Genomic DNA, 23,828 nt, shown 5'->3' with positions numbered 1-23,828 from the left:
ATGATTTTGTTCTCATTGTGGACTCCAAGTGTAATGACTTTTTAAATACACAGAAACCATCATGATACTTGTCACAGAGCAATCACTCAGTACATGCTTCTTGACTTAATAAATGATCAAATCCATCAAGTGTTCTATTTCTTGAAAATGTTTTTTTTTTCTTAAATATTTATGGAGCACCAAATAGTCATTCATTCATTCATTCATTCATTATCAGGTTCCTGTCATGTTTCAGGCACTCTTCCAAGGGTGCAGATATAGCAGTGAAATAGACAAAATCCCTGCCCTAGTGAGGCTCACATTCTTGTCTTATGTCCTCGCCCCAGACTACAGGAGATGAAGACACAGCAGATCAGTGAGGCATGAAGCGCTCCGAGAAGGCCGTGTGAGGGAGATTAGGCCAGGCTAGCCCAATACCTGAGGATGGTGCTCCTCAGGTATTCAGACGGAAGATGGGAGGGCACTGAGATGGACGCGAAAGGGATGCGTGTGTAGCAGTGAAAAAGGAGTGTTCAGGGAGAAGGGTTTAACGTTGGAACCAGAGAGTAGGCCCAACAAAGGACCTTGGAAGGAAGCTCAGAAATTCCTATTTTCAGAGTAAAACACACTAAAAGTTTTGTTAACAAGGAAGCAACATGACAAAAGATCTATTCAAGGAAGAGAGATCGGGTTGTCTGCAAAACTTTTTTAGCATGAAAAGTCTGGAGCCTGGGGGTTGTACAGAGGCTGCTGCAAAAACCCAGAAGCCTGGGATTCCCCTAGACTCCCCCCTTCCTCCTTCCATCACACACACCCACATGCCTGCATCCAAGTTTCCAGTGAGTGGCCGAGTTGCATCAATCTTTTCTCTGTAGTGGCTCCAGGAGTCACAATGTTGGTGGATGGTTTTCCTAAAAGGCAAACCTGATCTTATCACTTCTCTGTTTCTCATCCATCAACCGCCTCCATGCGCCTCACAATGAAACCCGAATTCCGAAACATGGTTCACAGCCTTCCTGTGGCTTGGCTTTGCCCGCCTGTTCCCATACCTTCAGAGCCCTGAATTCCAAACTGTGAATGATGTTTCACATTTCCATACCTCAGCATCCTGCCACTTCTTCTGCTCAAAACGTGTTTCCCTGAAAGTCTGGGAACTTCTGTGCTTCTCTCAAGATCCAGCCACTGCGTTAGCTCTTAGAGAAACCTTCTCTGGACACTTGGAGAGCTTACCACTCATTCCCAACGAACACCTTCATACTCGCATCACATCCTGTCTGCAGGTCTGCCCACCAATTTGTCTTCCTGCTAAAGAGAGAGCTTTTTGACAGCACAGTCTGTATTAAACCATGGGTGTAAACAGTACTTCCCTTAGGATCAAGTCGTATCTATTTGATTCACCATTACTCAAAGCTGCGCCCATATGGGCAATTAATAAATCTTGCTGAAATCATGGAAGCTAGAAAGTACTTAATAAATGTTGAATGAGTGAACGAATGGGTTTTAAGTGTAAGGTCATGGCAGGGGTGTTGAGGTTGAACTAAATTTTCTAACCACCTAGGGATTCATATTTTTTTGACTCGCTGCCTGTTGATTAAAATGTGTAAAGCTAACCACCTGTAGGAACCCAGTTTATATAATATTTAGTGTCCCCTGTGTGATGTGCCTAACATTGTATGGCTCACAGTCAGACCTTTAGTTGGGGCATCTGTGTCGTTGAAGATGATATACTTATTAAATAACAAGTATCTTCAGTTTGTGATTAAAGAAATCAACGTATCAAGGGGCTTAATCACTAACTCAGTCTCTCCCCACAAAAGATGCAAAATCTCCTCGTTTACAGCCCTCACCCAGAGACATTTTCCTTCTTAGTGGAAATATCTCTTTTGTGTACATTCCATCAATATCATTTGCAAGCGAGGTCAAGCCATTTAACTTCAAATAAAGCCAGCTTGAGCATATAACCTTGAGATGTAAAACCGCAAAATGAGTACAGAGTGAACACTCATTTAGTGTACTTTCTGGAAACCACAGATCTTTCAGATCACAGGTCGTTACGTGGGGTGTTCTCCTGCAACTTCAAAAGGGAATGGAAATGTTAGAAGAGCCCAACAAATGATTCACGTTAGCCTGCTCTAAAGCCCTGACTCAGAGCCCAGCTCATGGTAGGTCCTCACCTGAATGAATGAATGAATGAATGTTCATTCCTATTTTTTTGTTGTTATGCTCTCATATAGGGCTGCTTTTGACAATCATTGTAAGATTCATTATGTTGTTGTGTGTAGCAGTAGTTATTTCTGTTGTGCTATGTGGTTTTAAGAAAACACCACAGTTTATTAATCCACTTGTTAAAAAGTTATCCGTGTCTCCTCCATTGAATTTCTTTAGCACTTTTGTCAAAAATTTATGGAGTGTATTTGTGTGGATCTATTTCTAAATTCTCTGTTCCATTTCATTGATCTACCATTACACTTTTTAAAATTCATATTTTCCACAAACATTTATTGAGCATCTGTTAGGTACTAAATACTTTGTTAAGTACTGCAAAGAGTGAAGACATTTTTTTTCTTTTTTTAGATCCCATATATGAAATCAGATGGCACTTGCCTGCCTTTTTTCACTTATCATGATGTCCTCAAGGTCCATCCATGTTGTTGCAAATGGCAAGATTTCCATCCATTTTATGGCTTAATAATTCCAGTTATACATATTAGATATATACACACACACACACACACACACATATGGCACTTTCTTTATACATTCATCCATTGATGGGCACTTGGGTTGCTTCCATATATTGGCTACTATAGATAATGCTGCCATGAGAATTGGGGTGCATATACAGTTTCAAATCAGTGCTTTCATTTTCTTCAGTTATATACCCATAAACAGAATTGTTGGATCCTATGGTAACTCTATTTTCAATTTTTTGAGCAACTTCCAAACTGTTCTCCATAGTGGCTACACCAGTTTACATTCCCACAAACCATGTACAGGGTTCCCTTTTCTCCACTTCCTCCTGGCCAACACTTATTTCTTATCTTTTTTATAAAAGCCATTCTAACAGGTATGGGGTGATATCTCATGATCTTGATTTGCATTTTGCTGATGATTAGTGATGTTGAGCATCTTCTCACGTGTCTGCTGGCTATCTGCATGTTGGATTGTTTGGTTTTTCGCTGCCGAGTTGTATGAGTTCTTTGTATATTTTGACTGATGACCCTTTATCAAATACATGATTTGCAAATATTTCCTCCTATTCAATAGACTGCCTTTTCATTTCAATGGCTTCCTTTCCTATGCAGTTTTCAGTTTGATGTTGTCTCACTTGTTTATTTTTGCTTTTGTTGCTTTTGATTTCCTAATTTCTGTTATCAGTATCAAAGATGGCAACTATACAAAAATTAGTAGAAAAAAAAGCAACTCTCTATTATGTTTGTAACTTTCATTCTTGAGAATTATTTCACTTTGTATTTTGATTTTGTTTGAAGAAAGTCCAACCATTTCCTTCCTCTCTCTGACATCTTTATAGCTATAAATTAATTACCTTATCTCTTACTTTTCCTTTGGTAATTTTCCTTGTGCTTCCTGAACAAAGACCAAATTCCTGAGCCAGGCCTTCAGACTCTATGTAGTTGGACCCTTTTTCTGCTGTTCCTCTGCAAGCACCTTACACTGCAGCCCAGGGGGACCCTCTGCTATTTCCACACATGCTCCAGAATTTGCTACTTTCACTCACAACAGACGCCTCCAGCTGGAACGCTCTTTTTTGCTGGCTGCAGCATGGGCGGCAGGATTCAGAGCTTCAGCTGTGGCATAAGACAGGCTCCACCACTTGCTGCTGTGTGACTCTGAATGAGGTGCTTGTGCTGGTGGTTCACCTGTTTGCTCTCAGACCTGCCTCTTCCCTGTCTCCTTCTGGCTGCGTTCCCCAGACTCTGGGGTGAGCCAACGGAAGGCAGCAGTGGTGGGCCACCAGAAGACAGTGGGAGGGGGAGTCAGAACATTCCTCCTCCTCTCAGGCAGCATCTCTGGTGGCAGCTGCCTCTCCTCCTTGGCTTTAGCTCCCGCCAGACAGGCCTGCTGCGGTTTTAGCTTCCTGGGGTGGAAAGAGAGGCCAGGAGTCCTGAGGATCTTTGCTCAGCCCCATACCCTGTTATTCCTAAAGCAGTAAGACATGCCCTCTGCAGTTCTCATTTATGTGAGCCAATATGCTCTCTTATAAAACCTAAGCAGTATATTTGATAGCATTCCTTTTCCCCCTTTGTAATATTATATCATTTGGCTCATTTGCAATGTATTATAATGTTTGTGATCTAACAAAAAATACACAAATAAAATAGATACTGCCAGGAAACTTAAAAAAAAAAAAAAACCTAAGCCATTTTGGCTTGACGTTTTCCACTATTTTAGCAACAAATAGTCCTTATTAATTTAATCTCTCAGTTAATTTACTTTCTCACTCATAGAGCAGGTAAAGGAAACACTATTCTTAAATCACTATAATGCCATTTGATGTAGAAGACAAAAGAGAGGGTGACTCCCATCAGGACCTGTGGTGGGGCACAGCCAGGATATTTGGCCTTTACTCAGATTGGAACGGAAGCCTAGGAAGGTTTTTGAGCAATTGTGTGTCAGGATTCAAGTGGAGCTATAGGCAGATGACTATAGGCTCAGTGCAGGCCTGCAGGGCCTCTGCACAACTCCAGGGGGTGTCATTGACCTGGAACACATCATGAATGGTGCTCCTAGAGCTGTGCAATGTGCAGCCTTGAGCCAGGCAGAGAGGCCGAAAGTGTGATCAAAGAGTTATTGGGAGGCTATTGTCTGCCAGGAGAGGTGAGAAGGCTGTGAACTTGGGCAGCAGCACAGGTAAGGGGATGGATGTGAGGCACATTCTAAAATTGTTTGAAAGTTTCAATATGAGAAGAGGAAGGCATGTCAACAGAAACATGGGAGTTGGAGGAAGAGTAGATTTGGTAAAGATGGAAATTTTCTTTTGAGGTAAGAGATTTTGAGGTAGTAATGGGAGAAGGCTGATGACTACTGATGGTGGAAGTAGGACTCAGGGAAACTGGGCTGAAAAATAAAGATCTGAAGTCATTTACACAGAAATGGAAGGAAGGAAATATTTTTTGCTAGAAAAGGGCCAAGGAATGGTCCTTAGGGAGCAGCTACATGGAAAGGGCAGCACGGGAGCACAAGTCAGAACACAAGTGTGAAGGATCAGAGAACCGTGAGAAAAATCAGTCGCATCAGGAAGATCAGAGGAGGAGTTTCAAAGAGCAGGGGCCAGCCACTCCCACACCCCTTTCCCCTGACACGGTAAGTGCTGAAGTGTCGTAAGGATGGAGCTTCCCTCAGCCTGGGTCCCCAAGCATCTAAGATGAGCAGAGCCCTCGATGGCCCTGATGGACATCCAGCATGACCGAGAAGTAACCTTTTGTTGCTACAAGCCATGAAGAGTGCTTTTCCACAGCAAAGCCTAGCCCATCCTGACCAACACGTGGTGGCCACTTGGGGATGAGGGGGAAAAAGAAGAAAGTGTGGTCAGACTGGAGCCTGTCTGTAGGATTAGCAGGGAAATGCTGGGGAAACGAGAGAAACTGGATGTAAGAGAGGGCGCACTTGGCCAGCCTTGGCTGTGAGGGAGGCCAAGGGCTGTGTGACTCCTGTGCACACCAGCACACCACAGGTCTGACACATGAACACGTGGCCAAGACCCCTAATTGAGAGACACCTGTGACAGTCTGTGACCAGCCCATGCTTCTCTGCCCAGTGAACCACTCCTGGAGAAAGCTAAAGAGTTGAAAACCAAGTATTTGTCTGAGATGATGAAGCGTCAGGCCTCAGCACAGAGGAATGGAAGAAATATCTCAGTACCTCAGTTTTCTCATCTATAAAGTAAGGATAGTCATAGAATCTATCTTACAGAGTTGTAAACATTAAATAAGTTACTACATGGAAAGCATTTAAAACAGTATCTGGCACAAAGTGAGTTCTATATACGTGTGATTTCCGAACCTCTTCAGGTTTTAGGATAAAGCTCTAAATATGGTGGTGAAATCTACTAATAGCTTCTTTTTTTTCCTCCTGTAATCACTTAAACAACAACGAAGGATTGTAAGGAACAGCAAAGTCCTGATCTCCAAGGAGGCAAATAGACAGCAGTGAATATATTTGGCATCTCTACTAGCTTCAAAACTAGTGTTATTAAATAAAAATCAATCTTAATTTATCTTATACAGCTGTGCCATTTCATCTAACAAGAATTTCTTATGGAAAACAATCAAAGACTCGGTGCAGGTAAAAGCCCTTGAACACTTTCAAGGAGTCACTGAAAGTCATTTGGGCACAGAAATGATTCAGGCTGATCAAATGCATTCTGGGCATCTCAGACAGGTCTATAAAACACCAAAACCACCAAAAGAAAAAGTCAACCAGTCTTGGTTGTTTTAACTTGATTCCCAAGCACTGGTTTGCCTTTTTTTTTTTTTTTTAAACAAACTGATTAAATCAATTGCTTGTTTTGATGCTGTAGTGTAAGAGTTGGAGTGTCTTCTCTCCAACTTGGGAAATTGGGAAGCAAGGGTCTAGAACATTCTCTCTCCCTCTCAGAAAAGGGCTTTGGAAGACCCCACAGTGGGCTGGACACACATCAGTTTTCCCAAATTGGCCCACTGTTCAAATCAGGGGTAAAATAAAACTTGCTGACTTGAACATTACTTACACTCATCCTCAGTAACATACACATATCTGTACATTTCTAGCCATCAAGTATGGATTTAGATTTGGGAGGACTACATCTACCATCATATTGGACTCAATGATCTTGAAAGAAAAGGTCAATGCTAGAAATTAAAGGCTCCCTGATGCAGAGAGACCTCCCTTGGGACCTCTAGACCAAATCCAACCTAACTCTGTGGTTGTTTACCAAGAGGACTGGACAAATCAGTCATGCCCAGCCTTTTAAGAAAAACTGGCTCTAAGACAAGTGAACCAAGCTGTCCTTACATCAAGGTAGCCAGTCTCTAGATCACGTGACCTATCTGTTCACCAGGTTGGCAAGGGGATGGGTATATGGAGGGCAGTAAGTTCATTGGTTGACTTGTGCAGTGGCCTGGAGCAAAAAATCTGCACAGAAACAACGGTAATTAACTAAGCCAATCAGATTCTCACTGGGACTCTGAACTGGTAAATGGTGTCAGGCAGTTTGGTTGGTTGGTTGGTTGGCTGGATAATTTTGGAGAAGATGCAAGAAAACACCCAAAGAGATGATGAAACCTGGAGGCTGGCTAGAGTATGTTCCTTGCAGAGCACCAGAATGAAGAGGGGAAACTCAGGCTGCAGAAGGGAGATGAGGTTACCTGACTCTAGAGCTCCTTGTGCTTCTGGGCGACTCCAGTTCCAATTTCTGTGAGGCTCACTGCACAGATACTTCTGGGTTGCCGCCAGATTCCTATTGTCCTCTAGATTCTGTGTATCCATAAAGCCCAGTACTAAAGAAGACCAAAGTGAATCTGTTTCTTGCAGACAATCTGTTTCTTGCTGACCTAACACAGCAGGTCTACTTGGGACACCTATGGGTCCCTTTGGGCTGCAGGACAGCCAAGATGCTGCAGAGGCCCAGAGGGTGCTGTTCTGTGAGTCATAGCCATCCACTTTACAGGACAAGTTTCCTGTTATCTGCTGGGGCAGCGGGAGGCGGTACTGAGATGTCAAATCACTGAGAGCATCTGCTCAAAGCTGTGTTCCTCCGACCTAACCGAGGTGGCTGGAGAGAGACCAGCCTTACTATAGGCAGCTGGTTTGAGATCCTGCCTCTGTCCGTGGCAGGGCGACTTGTTAAGGTCAAGGTTGGAATCAATTCCCACTGTCACAGGAAACATCCTATGGAGTTAGAAGAGCATCTTTGAGCATTAAGAGATGTGTGCTTCTTAATTTCCAAGTAATGGCTTATGCAGAGAAAGCTCAAATTTCTGTTTCCAATGCCTTAAGATATGATCCTCTCTGCTCCACTTTCTGAGTAACAATTGGTGATGAATGACTTTTGTTCTTGAGGTTCAGATGCAAATAACAGGGTTTTTTTGTTTTGTTTTTTTCTATGGGCTCCTGATCTGAAGCAATATGAGAAAAGGCAGTCTATTCTCACCAAATTATCTTACCCCAGAAAGAACTGAGTGGGCTACAGTCAAAAAGATCATACTTTGTTATTGTTAATCACCTGAACAAAGACTGTCACATCCTGGGGAGCAGGAACTGGTCTTACCATGGGATCTCTAGCACTGAGCTTGGTGACTGTCATGGAGGCACTCAGAACTGTTTGCTAAATGAGCAAATTAATGCAGTTTTACTGCCTTGTGGTCCAGTAGATTGCTCTGGAACCAATCATCCATACAGGTAATACAAGGAGTCTGCTGGGCTGGGCTCAGGGCATTTACGATACATTGAAGGGACCAGCAATCAGGGGGACTCACACAGCCCCCTGGGACCACTGCCTTGCATTCGCTGTTGCTCCCAGGTGGCATGAATTTGGTAACTAATGGGCTCTACTAACAAACTCCCTGGGGCCTGAGTTTCCTCATCTGTTCAGCGTGAGGACAGAATTAGGTAGTAGCAGGACTCTTGCCAACCTCAGTCTATATATGATGCTCTGAGTAAATTCTCACAACCCCGAAAATAAATGTTTTAAAACAAAACCCTGTATAGACAGTTGAGAAGTTTCTAACATTTTTCTTCTATAAAAATGCAGCATTCTCTGGAACTAATGTAACTTATATGCAGAGTACATCATGAGAAACACTGGGCTGGAGGAAGCACAAGCTGAAATCAAGATTGCTGGGAGAAATATCAATAACCTCAGATATGCAGATGACACCACCCTTATGGCAGAAAGTGAAGAACTACTACAAAGCCTCTTGATGAAAGTGAGAGTGAAAAAGTTGGCTTAAAGCTCCACATTCAGAAAACTAAGATCATGGCATCTAGTCCCATCACTTCATGGCAAATAGATGGGGAAACAGTGGCTGACTTTCTTTTTCTGGGCTCCAAAATCACTGCAGATGGTGACAACAGCCATGAAATTTAAAAAACGCTTACTCCTTGGAAGGACAGTTATGACCAACCTAGACAGCATATTAAAAAGCAAAGACATTACTTTGCCAACAAAGGTCCGTCTCAGCAAGGCTATGGTTTTTCCAGTGGTCATGTATGGATGTGAGAGTTGGACTGTAAAGAAAGCTGAGAGTCAAAGAATTGATGTTTTTGAACTGTGGTGTTGGAGAAGACTCTTGAGAGTCCCTTGGACTGCCCAGAGATCCAACCAGTCCATCCTAAAGGAAATCAGTCCCGAGTGTTCATTGGAAGGGATGATGTTGAAACTGAAACTCCAATACTTTGGCCACCTGATGCCAAGAGTTGACTCATTTGAAAAGATCCTGATGCTGGCAAAGAGTGAAGGCAGGAGGAGAAGGGGACAACAGAGGATGAGAGGGCTGGATGCCATCACCGACTCAGTGGAGATGAGTCATCTATGGAGCTTTTTCCAAACTCTGCCATGACATTTCCCCAGGGGGAAAAAAAAATCATTTTAACAGTAGGTGGGCCAATATTAAATTAGAGGGTCACTTTATACATACGGATGCTTATTTCCATCAGTAAAAGACTACTTCCTTCCCTCCACAAACGTTTAGGCATTAAATGCAGACATTAAATGCAGGACCTGCAACTGTCAACAAGTGAGGAATTGATGAGGAACTGAGGTAAGTCCGTGGGGAAGTACTGCTAGATGGCAATGCAGTGACAGGACAAGTGTAAGGTGTGAAGAAGGCACACAGAAGCATCCAACCAAGCTCGGAGGGTCTGGAAGCTTCTGAGTAAGTGACGTTTAAGCAGTGATGTGGAGGGTAATGGTGAGGAGGTGAAGGGCTGGTGGGGTGGGGGAAGCAGTGGGTGAAGTCAGAACTCTCAGTTCCTGCTAGAGTAGCCTCTGAAGACCATCCTGGCCTCTTCACTTCCCCTTTGGGCTTCATTGATTTCAAGGGCTGTCATTCTCAGTGGTGATTTTTTCCCCCCCAATCTTTAAGGACACCTGAGACTTCTTGAACTTCAAAAATTATTTTCACTGATGCTTAACATAAATGGCAACTATCACAAATCGTTGTTTAAAGGCACTTGTTTCATGTTACCTCAGGGCTTGGGAATGAAACAAGAAACGTCACGTTCCACTCCTCTTCCAGTACACATACACCACAGTCTGGCATCTTCTTCCACAGCTGATTATTGGGTTCCTGAGCACCTAGCATGGTGCAGTGAATTACTGAAGTAATTACTGAAATTACATGACCCAACTTTGTATTACCTTGTCAGGGCTGTGTGAGAGAAATTTAAATTTATTTATTCCTCCTGGAAGAAGAAGAAAATTTATTTTTTCTGTTCACTCAAATGGCAATCTTTTTTTTTTTTAATGTTTTTAAACCTGGAGATTCTCGGCCACCTGCAAGTAGTACCTTTCACCAAAATCTATTTCCACTGCAATGGCAACCCACTCCAGTGTTCTTGCCTGGAGAATCCCAGGGATGGCGGAGCCTGGTGGGCTGCCGTCTATGGGGTCACACAGAGTCGGACATGACTGAAGCGACTTGGCGGCAGCAGCAGCAGGGAATTTATTTTAATTGCCAATATAAGTATTTTGTGCTACTTTATTTTTTTCATTCATTTATCCAGCAAATATTTACAGAGCACCTTGACTTCACGACATTGTCCTGAGAACTGAGTACAAACATTCATCATTCCTAGAACATACTTTGAATACAAGTGCTTTATAAATATTAAAAATGTAAGAATATACTAATCTCTATAAATTTATTCAAGTTTAGAATATTTAAAATAAAGGGTAATTCCTTAAGAGACAGTCACACTGAGTAAAGTCAGACAGAGAAAGAAATATACTGTGACATCCCTTATATGCAGAATCTAAAAAGAAATGATACAAATAAAAAAGAGTAAATCAAAACCAATTAAAGAAAGAAAGAAAACAGAGGATGTGATATTCCAACAGATTTTTTTAAAAGATGCCACTAAATTCCTATTTTATCAAATTAACACAAAGAACAAATCAAGTTTGTGTAAAATTATAAATAGGTAAAAGTAAAATTATCCTTTAATTAAAATTCAATTAAGCAATCCTACTAGGATATTTTTATATTTACTACTGTCAATTATCTTGAGCCTTAGTTTCCTCATCTATAAAAAAAGAGTTCATTCATTTTTTCATTAACAAATATTTACTGAATGTCTACTATGTGCCAAGCATTGGCTTAGGCTTTGGAAAACACTGGTAAACAAAACAGATGCAATTCCTGTCTTTATGGTGTTTATATTCTAAAGAAGATAATACTACCTTATGGAACTGTTCAGAAGACTGGATGTTAATGTAATTGAAAGTGCTTCATGAGTTTCACAGTGGTGTATAAACCCAAGGTTCTTGAATGTGATGACTGTCCTATTCCTCTATCTCCAGTAACTCGAGAGAAGTTGTAGAAAACAGTGATTTAAGTTGATAAAAGTGTTTCAATAATGCCACATTTGACCACTAGAGGTCCTCAACAATCACACCCAACATTAATCCATTCTACTACATTCATTATAATTTGTGAAATAATTTAATAAAAGTAATTTAAGAAAGCTGGTCAAATTAGATATTATATATATAGTGTATTATATGAAACCATAAAAGACTAGCCACAAGAGGTTAATTGTAAAAGATAACACACTACATGCCAACACCATGCAATAAATATCGTGCCTGGCAGAATGCAGACAATTAAGAATATTATATATTAATGTTTTATCATTGTAAACTCTTAAATCACTTCATCACCATACACACTTCTTTTAAGATAAATCAACACCAACACTATTTTTTTTTAATATTTATTTATTCATTTGGCTGCATTGGGTCTTAGTTGCATCATATATGCAATTTCTCACATGAACCAAGTGATCAGAATATACTCAGAACACACAAAAAAGTAAATTGAGGACTTGGTATATATGTTAAATTTTAATACTTGAGAAAATATATTTAAGTTAAAATCTGATACAAACATCACCAGTCCAAGAAAATATACATAAATTTGGATTCAATTGGAGTCAGTATGCAAACCTGGATACAAGACTGTATCTTGACAATTGTTACTGATGGCTTTTTAAAAAGTTAATAGATTTTTATATCAGCTATACATCACAGAGGTTATGGCAATCTTTTTCTCAAAAAATTTCCCTTATCCTTTAAGCATTGTAAATTTAGTATGAAGAAGAAAGTTAGAGATCATCTAATTTATCAAAACATTTTGAAGATTTAAGTTTTAAGCACCTACTGTAAGGCTCAAACAATGCAAAAATAGTCAGCATTTCATTTTCCCCTAAAGGTTAATTTGATATGTTATTCATAATAACAAATTAAAGCAATGGAAAAACATTCCATTCTTTCTTGGAAGTATACATTATTTCTTCTTCCAGGTACTTCAGTACTTTAAGCTTAATATTCACTTTATTAAACAAAAAGGAAATCATGCACTATTATTAAGAAATGAAAATTTCTTCCCAACTTCAACAATGTACTTTTAACACTGTGAAAACAGTTAGAAACACTAGGTCTTTTAAGAGTATATCAAAATATATTTGAAGGAATTATCTTTCAGCCATTGCTTACTTTAAAAAAAAAACAGCTTTATTTTGGAAGAGTAAGCTATAAATAAAAATTCATCCAATGCAGATATAAATGGAGAAATTTTCTGACCCTGAATACTGGATAAAATGAGTATTTCAAGAATATTCTCACTGCATCAAAGTGTGAAATTAAAACAGAATTATAGGAATTAGAAATTCCTACTATCAGTGGTCTGATGAAAATAGGACTATTTATGAATTAATTTCCAATTGAAAAAAATAAAAACTATTTCTTGGGATTTGTGCCACATGTCAATTTTATTCCTGATGTTACTGATATAGAAGCACTGTTTGCTCTTACAAAGAAATAAACACCTTCCTGAAGGTAAAATTCTTCCTTTTTGAAAGATACAGTAAATATTTCTTATCACTAGAAATGTAAAGCTTCTAGTACTTCTTGAATCCTGACTTCACTTTCCAAAGATGTAAATATTATCTCCCTCAATGCCCAGACCAACAGTGAAACTAACTATTGTGGTGACCATCTCTTTTATGAGAAGCATCAATTATTTCAAAAACTAGCTTGCATATAACTTTTGTCTTTATTCCTCAGACAAAAGATCACTTAGTTTTATACAAAAGTTTCATGCTTTATAATCTATAAACATTAGTAGTCAGCTAAAGATGGCTATTCTATGATTGTATATTTGTGTGAACCATTATTTTTCTTTAGAAACACATTTTAGTTTAAAATAGGGAAACATAAACCTCAATATGGAATAACTGATAATACTGTAGTTATTAAACACATCCCTAAAACTTCTGAAAGTACATTAATAATTTTTTTAAATAGGCACAATCTCTTTAAAAACATATTATTTACAAATACATTAGATTGATGGAGTCTATGTAGTCATTACATTATGTGGCTAAGTTCTTTCGAGAATCTGCCTACAGAACAGAAAACGGTAGATATTGACTATCCATTTGACATTGGAAAACTGAAGGCAGCATGACTTGATTGAAGAAAAGGTAACTGGAAAACTAATTAAAATGGGTATTACTATAAAGAAAAATAAAAATCACATGATAGAATTTTTATGCAGCACCACTTTTTCACTATCACCTTAATTTTGAGATTGTAAAAATATAATTTTGATGTTAACATTATTTTAATGTAAAAACTGTCATCTGCACTCATAGAAAATAGCATTATTAAAAAATATTTCTAATATGCTAGAACTACTAAGTTTCTCCTTTCACATTGCACAATGTCCATCAAAAATATAAGTTCTTATAAATAATACATGAACTTTTTTTCCAAATTTCAATTTTTATATCTTAATTTGTTTTTTTTACCAAAAATACTGGTAACAAAATATCACTGATGTTAATATAAGTCAGTTTAAAAATCAGTTCTTTCTGATTTGCAAAGCTTAAAAAATTTTTAAGTAGTAACAATTCTCCCACATCCAGTGTAACAGCAAGCAAACGTGCACCAGCCATCAGTACTCGGTATTGTTCCTTCCAACAATCCTGATCAGGAACCTAAACCAGGTGCCAAGACAAGTGCCAAACCGTTCCTTTTAAATTATAACACAATAACATAATAAAGCACCTCTATTGCTATCAGCAGGTAATAACCGCCATATTTTAACACATACTCAAAATACAGCAACCATGGGTACAGTCCTAGTAGTGTTATTTGACTTTATGTTTCCCTTAGTAGGGAGACCTTAACAAAAATGTCACAGATGGAAAATGGTATAAATGTCTATAACTAGTAAGAACCTCCTGGTGGTGAATTCAGGTATGTGAGTTCTGATGAGACTTCTCCTGGGCCCAGCCTCTACCCCCTCTTATTGTACTTAATGTCTGAACCTATTTGGATAAACACAAACAGGAGAAACCTTTTAGGATGTGAAGTTAACACATTCACTCTCTTTCTCTTCTCTTGTTTTCTTAGAATGACACATTATATTTATTTTCTAGGTTTCTTACTTCCCGTCATAACGAAATAATGGTCATCATCTTCCTTCTTTTTAGCAGAAGGTTTTTCATCTGCACTAACCGTCTCCTTGCCAGATGAGGGTGGTTTCCTGGTTGAAGCTGGGGCTTTGCCACTTTTGGGAGGCCCAGCAGCTGAGCACTGGCTCTTGGTGGCAGTCTGTACTGACTTTGGTTCAGGTTGTGTTTTGGCAGAAGACTGGGGAAGACTCACGATGGAGAGTGGGGTACGGCCCGGGGACCTGGAGGCGCTTGTTCCTGTCTTCTGGGACGTGCTTTTATTTTGAGGCTGCTTTTTGGCAACTGAAACCATATTCTTATCTTTCAATTTCTGTGCAGCTTTTGTAGGAGCAACTGAGGATATAGGAAGTGGCTGGTTTAAATTCAGGGCCGACTTAGGTTTCTGGGCTTGCGGAGCTCTACCATGGGGCTGAGCCCGTGTTTCCAGACTCCTGATGACAGTTTTGGAACTGGTTGTTGTCACTTTTGCAGGGGACTGGAAGGAAGAAGGGTTAGGCCTCACATGCAGATGTGCCTTAGGTAGCTTTGGACACTCTGATGATGAATTTAAATGTGTAGCTGAGGGAGAGACTGCATGATCCCTGGAAGGTACATGATTGTGTTTCAAATGCTTTGGTTCAGTTTTTCCAGAACACTTATTTGGCAGAAGTGTAGACTCAGGCACATCTCTTGACTTCTGGGCCGGAACACGCTTGGTCTTAGGAGTACTGGGTGATGAGATACATTTTCTCAACGACTCAGATACACAAGGTGCTGCTCTTGAGAAAGCTGGTGAAAAAGTGCTTTTACCCACTGGATTTAAAGAAGCATGTGAAGATGATGCACTGTTAGAAGGAGCCTGTGGTTTCTTTGTTATGCCCTTTGAAGACATGAGTTTGAGATGAGAAGACGCTGCTGGAGAATTTGCCAATTTAGAACGGACTGACCTAGGGGCCAGATTCCCTCCTTTCAGGGAAGACGCTGACGGCAACGCGGCTGGCAGATGTACCTGCTTCTCTTTGCCCCTTGGAATACCAACCGGTGTGCCAAGTTTCGAGTTTTGTTTCTGAAACATGCTAACTGCTGACAAAGGATTCATTTCAGGAGGCTGAGGTGTTCTGGCAGGCGAATCAGGCACACTTTCAATGGAAACTCCTTTTTGAAATGCTAGAATTTTCTGTTCTAGCGTAGCAAATTGTAATATTCGACAGGGGTCATATTTAAGCAAAAATCCTTGAAGAGTATCCCAGCCTCCACCGACACGGACCATGACATGTTTTCCGTGAAGCATCTTTCCCCCAAAAGAAAGCACAAAACAAAGCTGTAAAACTGTAGGGGGCAGCCATAATTTATTAGCAGTCACAGTCTGTGGTGTCTGTGACTATGAAATGCAGTGCATTTGCCAACAGCTTCACTATAAATTGACAGTCTCTTTCTTGTATTATTAAAATTTAATTCATACTGAATCATGACACTAACAAGAGTCTTCCAGTTTGTAAGAAGATATTTACACACAGCTTACATCCTAAAAATCCAAATTACTAAGTGCAAAACTACAAGGAGAACACTGCTCAGTAGAGAATTCACTATTGAAGGAAGAAAGGAGTAGAGATAGTAAAGAAGAGGGAGAAGAGGAAAAAAAAGCCTCATAATAGAGAAAAAATACTGATAAACTGCAAAACAACAATAAAAATAACCAAATCTTATACTTTAGAATTTAATAAATTAGATTCATAGGAATTATATCAATGTAATCTTTCCAAAACTTTGATATAAACTATTTCTAGTTCTTCTCTGCAGATGAGGAACTAATGGCTCTGAGAGATTAAGGAAACTGTCCCAAATCACCAACTTGGCCTGGCCTCACATTCACCAGGCTGCCAACCCCAAATGGTGCCTTCATGCAGAAATGGTACATCTTGGGTCTGCCAGCGCAGCCTAAGCTGGACCTCAGGCCCCTATTCATTCAACAGGCAAATCAGCACAATTGTATGAGACTTCTCTGCAAATTTTAACTCCAAATCCCACGCTCTGTACACTGTCACTGCATCATACTGCTTAAGAAAAGAAAGTTAATTAAAAGACCTATTTCTGGGTGAGCTGAGTGGGGTATGGGGATCTAATGATAATATATGAAATCAAAGAAAATGTGGGTAATGAAATTGGATTTTTTTACATACTTTTATATTACATCCCTAACTTGGGAATAAAACAGCTCTTATATCAGAAGTGGACAGAATGCTAAACAGGTAAAACTTGAATCTCCTTATCAGCAACAGGGACAATTAATCAATAACAGATTGCAGAAGGGATAAAGGAAGAAAATGAGCATGTATATTAGCTATCAGTATAGATGCTGATACTGTGTCAGCAAAAAAAAGGCTTCATACTTAAAACTCAAAGTCTTATGTTATTATCAACTACAATATTTCTATTTATTTTTCTTCTTACTGACATTTAATCTTATTAGATGTTCTGATTTTGTTTCTTTCTTCTTATGATAGAAAACTATTCCTTCTTAGGAAGTCTGAAAATGAAATAAGTTATCTGAGGTATTCAAAGATATTTTTTCCCCCAATTATATCCAAAGTCTAAATAGTCTTAGCTATCCCTATGGTTAGTTGCTCAAAACAAGATCTGAACGTGGGGAGGGGTGGGGGTATAAATTGGGATATTGGAACTGACATATATATAGGCTACTATATATAAAAATAGATTAATAAGAACCTACTACATAGCACAGGGACTCTACTCAATGCTCTCTAATGTCCTATATGGGAACAGAATCTTAAAAAAAGAGTGGATATATGTATGCGTATAACTGATGCACTTTGCTGTACAGCAGAAACTAACACAACATTGTAAATCAACTATACTTTAATGAGAATTAATTTTTAAAAAAGATCTGAGTGTGATAGGATGTAAATGGTGGACTTACTCTTATAAAAAGTATTTTATCTCCTAGTCGATATCGTCCTTCAGATAAGTATTCAATAGAAAACCGATGAGAACAACTACAAGGAGGGTCTTCAGCAATGTGCTTAACCTAAGATTAAAAATAAATAAAAAGATTTAAGACTTATGCCAAAACTACTTTAACATTAAAATGTAAGGTTATTTGATAGCTGGGAAAAATCAAACTCAAAGATAAAAATTTAAAGACAGTTCAACTATTATCTCTAATCTTCTGAGTGTGTTAGTAGCTCAGTCATGTCTGACTCTTTGCTACCCCATGGACTGTGGCCTTCCAGGCTCCTCTGTCTGTGGAATTCTCCAGGCATGCATACTAGAGTGGGTTGCCATTTCCTTCACCAGGGGATTTTCCCAGCCCAGGGATCAAACCTGGGTCTCCTGCATTGCAGGCAGATTCTTTACCATCTGAGACATTCACTAATCTAATAAAAGTTAGCAGTGATGAAGTATTGAGTCTCTCTCTCGCTCTCTGCCCAAGTGTAGCCAGACTCATTGTGTACTCACTGATCACCAGAAAAGGTTTGTGAATGTGCACACAGTGAAGTCAATTCAAAACACATTCATTAGATCGTAAGAAATGTATGAGTTCATGACTAAGCTTGAATTGTTTTAAGACCTGAATTAACATATGTCAAGTCAGGGAGAAGGAATTGGCAACCCACTTCAGGATTCCTGCCTGGGAAATCTCATGGACAGAGGAGATTGGTGGGCTACAGTCCATGGAGTCGCAAAGAGCCAAACACAACTGAGTGACTAAACCACAACAACAAAATTTAAAGCCAAGAAAGCCAACAGAATAAAGAATTAAAAAGTATGCTTATGTGTATATATATATATATATATATATATATATATATATACACACACACACACATACACACACACATACATGTCAGATAAAGTTTAACCTAGAATTTTCACTTGCCCCCTAATGCTATGCTACAGTAATACTATGGGGGAATATTCAGATATGTTCCAAAGTTACTGTTAAAATACACATATACGTATTTATGTCTATTCACCTAAGACAGGGTAAATTCTAAAAATTTCAACTCAAGAGACATTTTTCTAAAAATACTTGCTTTGTTTCAAATAGTCTGCTATGGAGATGAGTTGAACTACCTCTACTTCTCAAGGGGTTTACAGAATTTTTAGCTACAGTAAATATCTTACAAATGGTAAAAACTGAAATAAAAATTTAGGAATTCTATATTCAAAACATGGAAATTAAAATGAATTGACTCAATGAAAATATTTCCTGAGATATGTATGACTTGAAAAAAAGTCACATATCAGCCACTATGGAAAATATTTTGTTCTCCTAAAATGACACTTTTGAAAAATCAAGACCATGTTTATTTTTCTCAACTACTTGTCATACAGAGTATATCTAAACAAATTCAGTTAACTGAATACAGACATGATATTAAAGAAAGTCTCTTCAGATATACTCAGTGTAGCTGAGCACTAACAGAAATTTATGACTGTCTTAATTATCTACCCAAGATGACACTTATGGATTCATCTGGGGCCCAATCAGAAGTGTCTGGATTTATCTCTCAACATCATTCATTTAACAAAATAGCATGATTATAAACAGAACTGATTTTCATATGCCATTCAATCAAGTTTATCTTGTTGACAGCCTGGGTATATGTGTGCATGTATATGTACACACATTCATACACACACATATATACCACATCAAAGGATAGCTAAAAATAATCTGAACTTGGGGAAAGGATTTATAATTATTTAAACCATTTATAAATCAGATAAAAAAGTAATTTGAAAGGAGGTAATTATTTCAGTCATTATTTTCTATCCATTAAAGTTTCTTAGGTACACAGAACTGCAGTTCTATACTTCTTCACAGCACTCAAAAAAATGAATCAGATAATAATTGCTCCCTATTTTAGACATGATCCTAAGATCTTGGCAGATCACGTATGTATAGGTGGACATTGAATATATTCATACAGCACATACAGGTTTCAAGAAATGTGTTTTCTTTTAGTTTTCATAACAAGACTAAAGGTCACTTATTTTCTTTGTTCAAAATACCAAACTCCACTTATATTCAGCAGTACAAATTAGCACTAACCCACAATATAAATAAGGTGGTGAATTTAAGTGAAATAGTAAATACTGTGACTAAAAAAAATGTTCTCCTCTGGTTTTAATCTATTGCATAACTAACATTTTAACATTAAATAGCTAAATAAATTAAAATCATCTGTGAAGTCTCTACCTTAACATCCATTATTTTCATTCTCCTTGTTCTGATACATACTTTATACAAAATAAACATTTTTCTTATTGCTATATGGTCTTCATAATGATCACATAAAATGATTATTCTGTAAAGATAATGAATCCTAATTTACCTAACCAATGTCCAATTTGAGAGTATTTATATTGCTTCCAATTTTTCACCCTTACAAGTAACAGTGCAATAAACACTTACATTTGTGCTATGTTTTTTTCCCCTTTTCAATTACACTAAAAATGAAAGAGGAACACTTCTGGCAAATTATGAGACTGACGCATCACAGTTGAAAGAAAGTGTGACAGTTACTTACAGCTTCGTGCAGCTCTTCATGCTGACAACACGATTTTGGAATGCTGATGGAATCTTCAGGCCCAGAAGTATTAAGTAAAGTCTCTTCTAGTTCAATTTCTTTCTCAAGTTTTACTAATACTGGTGGCTCAACCCCATATCTGAAAATCAATTATGAGATCTCATCAATCAAGTGAAGTCTGAGGCAAGTACTTACATGTATATCACAACAGGTTTCTTTTAATTTTAAATAAAGTCTGTATGACTCTTCCACCAATAGTTTCATCGGAACATCTGGAAATGCTTTTTAATGTCTCTTAGACTGCCAAAAATTCAGATTATCACCTTTACACCACAGCATATGTATTTGGGTTACTGAATGCTCCCAATATTCAATCTGGGATCCTAAAGGTACCTTTAAAAATCAGCTCATGAGTGAAGATAGAATTGAACTAGGTATGGAGAATACCAAACCTTGGCCTTCTTATCAAACCCTCTTTGTATTCAAAGGACTTGCCTCACTTTGAACTGCTTAAAGGTTGCATGCTCTTATTCTACTCTTAACCTAAAAAAATCTAAGTGCCCACTCTTATAGTTTAATATTAAATAAAGGCAAGCTATATGAACAAGCAAATGTTGACACAGCTCATGTGAACAGTTACTTAAGGAACAAAAAGAAAGAAAAAAAAATAAGTTACTTTATTCCAATTAAAAATTATTTTCACTTAGAGAAAATAGTATCCTAGATAAAATAAAGTAGCCTAAAACATCTTTATGACTTTGCACAAGCCTGAAATATTGTGGAATACATACCTTGAGACAATTCGACCAATTTCAAGAAGACAAAGATACACCTGTCTTGGATCTTTGTGCAAAACTGTGAAAAAATAAGACCACATATTTTAAGGGGCAAATTAAACAGGCAATTATACATACACAAATACTTTGAGGGAATATACAGACAGTCAAGTAAAAATCTTAGATAGCTTTCAGTTTGGTCACTGCAGAGACGCTTCCGTTGACTTAAACGAAATGAGAAAAAAATCAATAATTCTCCAGTAGAGCATGACTTTTTAAAATGAATTGTCAAAAACATTAATCCATTTAGATAACCAAGTTGGCAGCTTCTGTTTATGAGGTAAATCTAAACACCATGAGTGTGCATCATTTGACCTTCTGTTATTTCTGTAATTATATGGTCAAAGAGAGATTACCAGTAATTTAGACTTTGTTGAGTAATTCTTGATTAAAACATTAATTAGTTAATAAGCATTAGTCCAGAACTTTCCCACAGCCAACTCATTTAGGAAGTAAAGTCTGTCTAGGCCATTCTAGATATATAGGATTTATAACTATAAATGAAAAGTTTAATCATGTATTTGATTTGGAATCTGATTCTCCGATTGTTTCACATCTATTTAGAACATAAATTTTTTCTAGGAAAATGAGATGTGGCATTTGAGTTCTTATTTGGAAAGAAAAACTAGAAGTGAGGCATACAAAAATATCCTGCTGCTGCTGCTGCTAAGTCATTTCAGTCGTGTCCGACTCTGTGCGACCCCATAGATGGCAGCCCACCAGGCTCCGCTGTCCCTGGGATTCTCCAGGCAAGAACACTGGAGTGGGTTGCCATTTCCTTCTCCAAAAATACCCTTGTTGTTAAAATATGTTTGTTAAAACCCAACAAACAGAAGATGTCAGTATCACTGGATATGGTCACCTGAGGCCAGACTAAAGGAACCAGAGAAGATCATCAAGATCATTTGAAGAAGAAGTGAAGTCACTCAGTCGGTCTGACTCTTTGTGACCCCATAGACTATAGCCTACAAGGCTCCTCTGTCCATGGAATTTTCCAGGCAAGAGTACTGGAGTGGGTTGGCTATTTCTTTCTCCAGAGGATCTTCCCCACCCAGGGATCGAACCCAGGTCTCCCATATTGAAGGCAGACACTTTACCGTCTGAGCCACCAGGGAAACCTCAAAAATATCCTATTAAACATTAAATATGACTACAACATTTACCTAAACCTTCAGATTCAAAGAGGTAAGTCTCATCAACCCCAATGTGCCTGCACCAGTGAAGGAAGTTAGCAGTATTGTCTCTAGCAAAGAATGAACCAGATGCAGCATCTTTCTTACAGGGCACTTTTCTCATTGGAAAATTCTGGAAAAGACAAAAGAATAATTTCAAACAGGTATCAAGAATATTTTCATTAGATATCCATTTTAATATGGATATTAAAATGGGCATTAATAAATGTTTAGTCCCTTGAAGATAGCTAAAGATTATATAGCACTAGGTAGAAATGCATCTTCAAAAATTATTTTTGCTTTATTTTGCTTCATTTAATAAGTATTGCCATTTTACTTTATTTAATAAGTATTGAGTTGGCCAAAAGGTTTGTTTGGGGTTTTCCGTAAGATGGTACAGAAAAACTCAAATGAACTTTTTGGCCAACCCAATATATTCTACAAAGTCATTTCTAGGAAAACAATCTGGTCAAAATTAGCAGTTCAGTTCAGTCACTCAGTCATGTCTGACTCGTTGTGACCCCATGGACTGTAGCATGCCAGGCACCCTGTCCATCAGCAACTCTCAGAGTTGACTCAAACTCATCTCCATTGAGTTGGTGATGCCATCCAACCATCTGATCCTCTGTCGTCCACTTCTCCCCCATGCCTTCAATCTTTCCCAGCATCAGGATCTTTTCCAATGAGTCAGTTCTTCACATCAGGTGGCCAAAGTATTGGAGTTTCAGCTTCAGCATCAGTCCTTCCAATGAATATTCAGGACTGATTTCCTTTTGGATGGAGTGGTTGGATCTCCTGGCAGTCCAAGGGACTCTCAAGAGCCTTCTCCAACGCCACAGTTCAAAAGTATCAATGCTTTGGCACTCAGCTTTCTTTATAGTCCAACTCCCACATCCATACATGACTACTGGAAAAACCATAGCTTTGACTAGATGGACCTTTGTTGGTAAAGTAATGTCTCTGCTTTTTAATTTTATGACTGCAGTCACCATCTACAATGATTTTGGAGCCCCCCAAAATAGTCTTCCACTGTTTTCACTGTTTCCCCATCTATTTGCCATGAAGTGATGGGACTGGATGCCATGATCTTACTTTTCGGAATGTTGAGTTTTAAGCCAAATTTTTCACTCTCCTCTTCCACTTTTATCAAAAGGCTCTTTAGTTGTTCTTCACTTTCTGCCATAAGCGTGGTGTCATCTGCATATCTGAGGTTATTGATATTTCTCCCAGCAATCTTGATTCCAGCTTGTGCTTCATCCAGTCCAGCATTTCTCATGATGTACTCTGCATATAAGTTAAATAAGCAGGGTGACAATAAACAGCCTGCTGCTGCTGCTAAGTCGCTTCAGTTGTGTCCGACTCTATGCGACCCGAGATGGCAGCCCATCAGGCTCCACCGTCCCTGGGATTCTCCAGGCAAGAACACTGGACTGGGTTGCCATTTCCTTCTCCAATGCATGAAAGTGAAAAGTGAAAGTGAAGTCGTTCAGTCGTGTCTGACTCTTAGCGACCCCATGGACTGCAGCCTACCAGGCTCCTCTGCCCATGAGATTTTCCAGGCAAAAGTACTGGAGTGGGGTGCCATGGCCTTCTCCGAATAAACAGCC

The 23,828-nt window shown here is 38.7% G+C and overlaps 1 protein-coding gene across 9 annotated transcripts in view; it reads right to left on the bottom strand.

Annotated features, from left to right (window-relative positions):
* Positions 1-12,024: 12,024 nt before the first annotated feature.
* GAS2L3 (growth arrest specific 2 like 3) overlaps positions 12,025-23,828 on the bottom strand; it is a 37,567-nt gene continuing 25,763 nt past the window's right edge. For 8 of the 9 annotated variants that reach the window (XM_086400885.1, XM_086400880.1, XM_086400881.1 and 5 more), the window contains 5 exons: positions 22,213-22,354; positions 21,005-21,068; positions 20,214-20,352; positions 17,597-17,704; positions 12,025-15,949 (listed from right to left, as the gene is read on the bottom strand). In XM_086400885.1, coding sequence (XP_086257011.1) covers positions 14,633-15,949; positions 17,597-17,704; positions 20,214-20,352; positions 21,005-21,068; positions 22,213-22,354 — 1,770 coding nt within the window. In that variant the 3' untranslated portion in view covers positions 12,025-14,632. Of the gene's footprint in view, positions 15,950-17,517; positions 17,705-20,213; positions 20,353-21,004; positions 21,069-22,212; positions 22,355-23,828 lie in introns of those variants that run through there. The other variant, XM_086400888.1, reaches the window with a different exon arrangement.

The sequence above is a fragment of the Bos grunniens genome, chromosome 5, assembly GCF_055505025.1.
Source record: "Bos grunniens cultivar Pamir isolate PY7600 chromosome 5, Bosgru_T2T1.0, whole genome shotgun sequence".
NCBI lineage: Eukaryota > Metazoa > Chordata > Mammalia > Artiodactyla > Bovidae > Bos > Bos grunniens.
Note: the sequence above shows the minus strand (reverse complement) of the source record. Positions and strands in the feature narration are given on the sequence as shown.